Below are 8,487 nucleotides of genomic sequence, written 5' to 3'. Positions count from 1 at the left end.
ACATATATTTAGCAGCAGTAATTAGTTAACTTTGATACTTTATGATGACTACGAAAGTATGTTGGAATAACAATTAAAAAGTATTATTATGGTTTGAAACTTATATACCTTTCAATCCTATATCTAAAACACTTCAATGTCTTCTCAGAGTACACATTAAAAACTTTATAAACTGTGTGATAATATTTTGAAAAATAAACTAGTATTCATAGAATATATATAATAAGTTGTTAGATAATTTAAAGATTTAACATACCAGTAAAACTTTTAAATATAAAATACTTCATTTAGATGCACTACAACTTTTAATATCGGTAAAAATAATACTAATCAATGGTTAATGCAGTGTTATAAGTGACTGAGTTTATTATTTTAAACAGATTTATAAAGTATTAAGTGAAAATAAATTTCTTCAAAAACTTAAATTGTAGTTATTTTTTTGTGTATTTCAATTGAGGCCTTGACTGTACAAAAACAGTAAGCATAAAATTATATTAAAGTAGTAAAATTAATTTATTTAACGTATCTATTCGTCAATTGTTTTTTTATCAAGTAAAAGAAAAGTTTTTCAACAGTTTTACTTCTAAAACTGAATTTCAAAAATACAAGTTATTTTTCATTTTGTTGTTCTTTTATTCCTTTTTTGAAGCATTAAAAGGTTCTAAAATCATTCCATAAGTAAGATTTATAACCTAATAATTTTCTCAATGAAAAGTTAATTTGAGAAAGTATTAATCTTGTACAACAAAATTCTCAAAACTATATAATCTAAATTTACAATTTCTACAAGTTCTTTAATATCTAAGAAATATAAACAAAATTGTCGTACTAAATACGATTCAATATTAGTAATCACACCTTTATTAACTGAAGTTTAAATAATAAGGTTTCGGTTTTTGATGAATGTTGTTATAATTTCTGTAAACGTAAAACGTTATTTTAAAACCACTTTTTAAAAAACTGTTTTTACTGTTGCAATATCAGTATTTACGATAATTTCTTGGTATTGCAATGTTTGATTAATGTAATATAGTCAAGTTTTAAAGAAAATAAAAAATGTCGCAAAAATTTATTGAAAAATTGGTTATTACTTTTGTATTGCTAGAACAATACCATGATAAGTTTTTTGAAACGATTACATGAAAATTTAAATTCGGACAACTCAAATTCTGATAGTTTAAATTCTTAAAAAAAATTAAAAGACTATATCTCAAAAAGTCAAATATAAGTTAAGAAAAAAAAACTTATGTAGATCTTATAAAACTATACAAACCTCTTTTTCCCAAATTTTTAAGTGTTTTAAAGATAGTTTAAAAGTACTTAAAATAGCTACAGTTTTTTTATTTTATTAAAGCCCATATGAAAGGTTTAAAAACAAAGTTTGGAGTAATAACATAAAATATAAAGTTTTCTACAAAAACTAAAAATTTAATAAAAGTATACTAACCTCAGAAAAACTAATTTAATTTAATTTTCATTTAAAAAAAACTTGCCTATTCCTAGAGCTTTAGGATTGAAAGGTATTTAAGTTTTTAAACCATATTAATACTTTTTAATTGATATTCCAACGTATTTTTGTAGTCATCAAAAATTATTAAAGTTAGCTAATTAGTACTGCTGAATATATGTAGCTTTAAAAATCAAAAGCTTAGAAAGTGATATAACTTACATTCACTGAACATTAATTAAGTGTTTACAATTGTCTAAAAAAAACTGTTTTATTCTAATAACTTTTTTTTATATAAATGTTTAAATTTGTCTAGTAAAGTTTCGGACTATAGGTTCTGATAGCTTTAAAAATTTAAACACATTTTTTTAATAAAACATAAATAACTTCAGCTTAGTTTTGAATAAAGTTAGTGTTACTTAGTAAACACACAAGTATTAACGAATTTATAAAGTTTAACCTTTTCAAAACAGGTTTAAACGTAAATAAACTACGCAGACCATGGTTGTATTTGATATTTTGTTCGTTGTATACGAAAATGGTGATGATATATTCTACTCAAGCAGAGGAGTTGATAGGGAACTGCCTGAGGATCGCACAATTATGTCTGTATCTGGCGAAGGTACAAGTCTAGTTGATGTTATCAGAAACATGCACACAGATGATATCGACCCACTGAAAAGATTGATGTTTCAGTGCGCAAAATTGTACATAGCTGATCCAGAACATCCCGATAATTATTATTGTAATACTGCTGAAGTTGAAGAAATCGATCTGAACTCAACTGCCGGGGAAGTTAATCAAAAGTTCAGTGAACGTTTTCCTGGGTCAGATAAGCCCATGGTAGTTCTCAAGTTGTTTTATGTTCCAAATAGAGGGTCTTTTCAACTGCGCACTAATGTTTTTTTGTATAGACAGTTTTAGTGCTTTGTGTGTCCTCGAAGTTTTATTGAAAAGTTTTGTTTTCTTAATAACGAACAATTGTGAGTTCGTTACTGCTAATTTTTATAAAAGTAGTCTGCTGATATACAGTACTAAATTTGGATTTATAAAATAAAGTTTGTTCATGATTTAAACTTTACTCATTTTTGTTTTTATGACTACTTTGTTTGCCTTTTTTTAAATTCTGTTAAATAAATTTACACAAAGTAATAAACAGCTGTTTTATTTTAAGATATTGTATTATTAAATTAGTCTAAACATAAATGATTAAAGTTATTAGAAGTCAAAACAATAAATCTATTTATTAAACACTAGCAGCTAGCCATATTTAATTAAACCCCTCACTTGCACGTTAAATTAGTATTTCTTAGGTATCTTGTTTAACTGAATCTTATTTGATACAGTCCGACATTTAATTGTCGGTATATGATAGTATATTTCAATTCATGCATATAGCTGTACAAAATAAGAAAAAATAAAAAATATTTAGGTTGTAACATTTATTTAACATATTTACTCGTCAATATGTTTTTTATCAAGTAAATGCTGTCAGAAGTTTGCCTCAAAAATTGCATTTACCAAAATCAAGTTATTTTATAATTTGTTGTATTTCGATTTGTTTTTGAAGCATGGTAAAACTTTTATATAACCACAAACGTTTCCATTAAAGATTAAAAACTAAGAAACTTCTAAATAAAAGCAATAATTAAAGTTTTAACTTGGGAGATAATATACTCCAAGTTAAGGGAGAAAATTGATTTTTAAAACCCTTCACAGTTTTTTCTATAACTCAGAAATCTTAACAAAACTTTTGCACTAAATGATATTTACTAGTTATCATACATAAATTTAGTGAAATTTAAAGTAGTAAAACCTAGTTTTTATAGAGTTAACTATGTAAAATGTAATTTGGAAAACAATAGTTAAAACACTTTTTTTTCAATGTCAGTATTCAGGATACTTTCTTGTATTGCAATATGAGATTAATGTGTTATAGTTAAGTTATAAAAAAAATATAAACTTTGCAATGTGTTTTTTTTGAAATTATTAATTATTATTTGTGTTTTGATAGAGAAAAACTGTGAATAGTTTTCATATAACATTGATTCAAAAAAAAAACAATTAGGTGTATAACTAGTAAAAAATATTAAATTATAAATGTTTATGATTGCAATTTTCAGCTTTTGTTTTCACGTTTTGTTTCCAAAGACGTGTTGTAAATTTTTTCCAGGTTTTTGAATTTAATCAAGATTAAAAAAAGCGTTGTAGTCCATTTTTAGTATTAAACTATGTAAAAGAAAAGTTCTAGCAGTATAAGAACATTGAAAAGATACTGTAAAGCTACTTAAAGTGTGTTTTTAATCAAAAAAATAAATGACAAAGTTTATTATAAAAATTTTTGTATCTAATCAAAGTTTTGTTGCTTTAAATGTAAAATTAGTTTAAATTCTAGGTTTTAATTAATTTTTATTCAAAATTTCATTTTTTTTTTCCTAAAATGTCAAATTTCAAATAAAGTTTTTTTTAGAAAATTCTTAAATACGAATAAACATTTGAAAAAAAATGGATAGGAGTCTAATACGCACGAAGAAGCACTTTTGCACGGTTATCACTATTACCCCTAACCTATGCAAATTAAACCCTATGCCGTTTTTTTCTTTTATTGTTCATTATTTTTTTCTAGTTTTCTTCTTTTTTTTTGATTAATGATTTTTATTAAATATATTTTTTAAATTTTACTTCCACCACAGTTACCCCAACCCTTACTCTCGGTCGGTATCTATTTTGTTTTTGATTATTATTTTAAATTTTTAATTTATTTTTTTTATACTTGCTTCTAATATTTTTTATTTTTTGTTATTTTTATTATCACAGTTACCTCTGATACTTACCACACATTCGGTATTTTCTTTTATTATTAATTTATTTTCATTAACTAAATTTTTCAAAATGTGTCAGAATAGCACAGCTACATTTTAGAAAGGGTCGTCAGTTTAGCACGGTGCGACAATTTTGCACGGTATGTTCTTTTAGCACGGATAGTCATCTTAGCAAAATGGAATAATTTTCTGCGGAGCGTTATTTTCGCACGAACTTAAGGTTTTCAAAGTGAATTTTAAGGTAGGAGGATTTATGAAAATTTTTGTTCAATTGATTAAACTAAGTTCTAAAAAATAAATATCATACTCTAAGTTTGTAGGAAGATTAGGCTTAAACTATAATTTTTTTTTTTAAGTTTGTCTACTATTTTTTTAAGAAACTAAATTTTACATTTTTTTAGCACTTTTGTAGTTGTAATAGCATTCTTTCTAACACTATTTAATATCAAACCTAAAAATGTTTAAGTTTGTTACTTAGTAATCATATACATTTGAAACTAATCAAATAATGCGACAACATATTATAAATATCTACTAGTCAATACGATATTACAGTAAAAAAAATTAAAACAAAGCTGAGATTTTTTAGAATTTTGTAGAAAAAACTCAAAAATACAAAGTATAAAGTCTGCCTTCAGAGACGTTTAGTGTTTTATTATTTACTGATTTTATAATTAGTTTGTTATATTTTTACTCCTTAATCCATATGGTATTACAATTTATTTTATTATTCTAAACCTCTTATCATTATTAGGCCAGAAAGTTAAGTGAACCTAGGAAAATCCTTCAAGCATTAACATTGGAAAACTAACTTAATTAACCAAAAAGTCGGAATTTTATACTATACTTTTCTAAACAAGTTTATTTTTTTTAATCATTGACTCTGATTTTATAAAATTAAAACTTGTTTGAGATTAATAGTCTGCTTTTTTCAAGTTGATAGTAAATTTTTAAACTTATGTTATAAGTTTCTTCAAAAAATCTTGTTGATTTATAGGAATTATGCTCAATAGGTTTTCTATAAGCTTTTGTTTAATATATAAATTAAAACTCTCAGACGTTTATAAGTGACTTTATTACTATTTAAGTGGAAAAAACAAAAAAATATGTAATTTTTGGGGTTGAAAATATTATGTTGGATTTTTTTTAGATTCCTTTTAATGAAGCCAAAACACATCCGAATCATATGTCCAAATGTGAGTTTTACAATAAGACTAAAAATATTTATTGTACACCCTACTTCTATTTATAAATAACATTTTCAGATACTATAAAAAATACGGCTTGTATATTGTAATTAAAACTTTCATATGAAGCGAACGTTAAAAAAAATGAATTGGAACCGCTTTTGCCCTTAGTTGAATTAAATAAATCTAATTAATATGATATTATGAACTTTTAAAATTACTAAACTTTCAAGTAAATGTTATTTTGTCAGAAAAATTTTTGGACTACTCTTTATGACCTAAAGTAGTTTTCAATACTATTTCAATTTTCTATACTAAAGTAATTTTTAGTAAAGTATTTAACAAAAATGCTGATATTGTATTGGGAGTTTTAATTTTTTTTTTTGTTATAAAACTACAATTTTTAGAGTTCATTTTAATTTGTTAAAGCTATCTCGAAAATATATTTCTATTTACCTTCTTAGTTTAATTTTATGTTAACTTAGATACTTAAACACTTTTGTAAATAATATTATAATAAATTTCAACAGTTTAACAATCATATTCTGGAAAATGGTAGCAAAACAAGTTAAAAATAAATAATAAAAGGTTTTAAATTAAAATAAAAACACTGTATATAGCTACTAAAGACTCTAAATTTTTAACTTAATGTCAAAAAGATTTTTTTAAATAACTGAATACGCAAGAAAAAACAAAAATATCGGATCATTTTAATAATGCATATCATTTAAGATATAACAATTAAGTTTATATAATCATTTTTATTATTTAAGGAATTAATGGTTAGAGAAAATTATCAGAAAAAATAAAATATATGTAAATTCCTGTAGTTTTAAATAGTGAAGTTATTTTAGCTTAATGCTATAAAAGAATATAAATTAGACCAAAAAAATATTTTGCACTTTACTTATAAAACTAAATTATAACTTATAAATATTAGTTTTGTATACTTTTAGGTATCTATATTGTTCACTCAAATTTATATTATTAAGACTATGCAAAAAGATTACGAAACTGTTCTAGCTTAACATTTTTTAAAATTAAAATTTTATTAATAGTAAACTTTTATTTATCTAAGTAATACTAAAATCAAAATCCGAAACTTTATTTTATAAATGAAATATTTTATCTAAATACATACGTTTCAGTAACTATAATTTCTGCTTAAAACAGTTTATTCAATTTTAAGCAAGTTTTAACAATGAGGCATCTTAACGCAAGAAAAACATGAAAGATCTTTTGTAGCATCACATGATTCTTTAGACCATTCATTTTTGTCAACATCATAACAAACTACTGATGATCTGTTATTTTGAAACATTACAATTTTGTTTCCATTCGACAAAGCTTCATTCAAATAAATTCTGCAATGTGGTTTTAGATTGACAAATCTTTTATTGATATTGTCGAAAACTTCACATCTGTCAATTCCATACTCGATAACAAATAATTTATTCTTCACAACAACTATACTGTGACCATAATGACAACCCATCATACTTGGCATTGATGACCATTTATCACCAAATACATCATATGATTCTACTGAGTCAAAATGTTCATTATCATTCACTCCACCTGAAACAACAACATTTCCTTGAAAAACTACACAGGCCGCGTGTTCTCTATTTGCATTCATGCTAGCCATTTGTTTCCAACGTTCTTCCTTTGTATCGAATTGTAAACAAGAGTTAGTTGTTTCAGAGTTTTGAAAGCAATAACCTCCAGCAATATATAATCTGTCCATGAACGGAAAAAGACAAAAGTACACACGGTTATCAAACATGTGAGCAACTTTACTCCATTTATTAGTAGAAGGTGAATATTTTTCAACAAACAATATATCATTACGACTTTTATCACGACCATGAAAACAGTAAACTTCTCCTTTTAAACAAACTGCATTTGAATTTCTTCTCTCAATTGCCATTGAAGGAAGAACTTTCGATTTGTTTAATTTACTTCCATCTACTTGAATAACCGTATTTAAAACGTTTTTAGTTTCAACGTTATAACCACCACATATTAAAAAGTTACACACTTGACTAAAATATCTATATGCATAATAACTACTTGACTTGTTTCTTAGGCGATTTTTATTGACTTCTTTTAATTCTTTAACACACTTCTGAATTTCATTCAAAGAAGAACTATAATCTAAAATATATTTCAGTGCATGTTCTGACAGTAAAGGAAGTCTAATTTTTAGTAACAATTGTTCTGCATACTTGATACGTTCTTCACTGTTATGTTTCAACCAAGTAATTACTGCATAAAATATTTCAACTTCTGAATGAATATTCAGTTCAGAACTAGCAAGTATTTGTTCGACTAGACTAAAGTCTAAGTGTAAAAAGTTTTGAGTTTCAAATACCATTGGAAAACAACGTTCAATGTAAATCAAACATGATTCAGAAATAGTAGCTATTTTGTAAATTTTAGCTAAACTATAAAATGTCAGAACATTATCTTTAGTCACTTTGTCTTTTATGAGATTGGATATCTTTAGATTTTTATCTCCATCTAACATCAACTTATTAAGTTTTAAAGCAGCTGCTATTTCGTTTTCGTCAATCTTTGATATACCTGAAGGATACATAATATAAGTGTATACATATAATTCTTATATTTTAATAACCTTAGTTGTACTTTTTTAGATATTGACAATATTTTAACTTTTTAAGTTAAATGTCTGCAGTTTTAAGTTGATTTATGTTACATCGTTGGCATAAAATAACATATTTTCAATAAACTAATAAAATTTTGTTTAATATACATAAGACGTTAAGAAAATTAGATAAGTTTTATTTTTTTGACAAAACTTTATCTCTATGGAAGAAATTACTTTTACCTTTATAAATATGTTTTCTGTAATAGTATCTTAAATTTTAACAGTTTAGTAAATATTTTTTTATTCAAAATTTATTTTTTCTGGTTATTTCACCTAGTTAAACTTATCTATAAATGTATGTATTATACGGTATTTTTTATCTACTTTATTTGAAAGCTTTACAAAATTTTTGTTGAATTT

At 24.3% G+C, this 8,487-nt stretch overlaps 1 protein-coding gene across 1 annotated transcript; it reads right to left on the bottom strand.

Moving 5' to 3' along the window:
* Window positions 1-6,651: 6,651 nt before the first annotated feature.
* LOC145841675 (kelch-like protein 12) lies at window positions 6,652-8,055 on the bottom strand. Its single transcript, XM_082949027.1, has one exon. The coding sequence runs from the start codon at window positions 8,053-8,055 to the stop codon at window positions 6,652-6,654; it is 1,404 nt and encodes a 467-aa protein (XP_082805153.1).
* Window positions 8,056-8,487: the final 432 nt, after the last annotated feature.

Source organism: Thalia democratica, chromosome 7, assembly GCF_965202585.1.
Source record: "Thalia democratica chromosome 7, ktThaDemo2.hap1.1, whole genome shotgun sequence".
NCBI classification, from domain to species: domain Eukaryota; kingdom Metazoa; phylum Chordata; class Thaliacea; order Salpida; family Salpidae; genus Thalia; species Thalia democratica.
The sequence above is the reverse complement of the archived record's forward strand: the minus strand, read 5'-3'. Positions and strand labels throughout refer to the sequence as shown.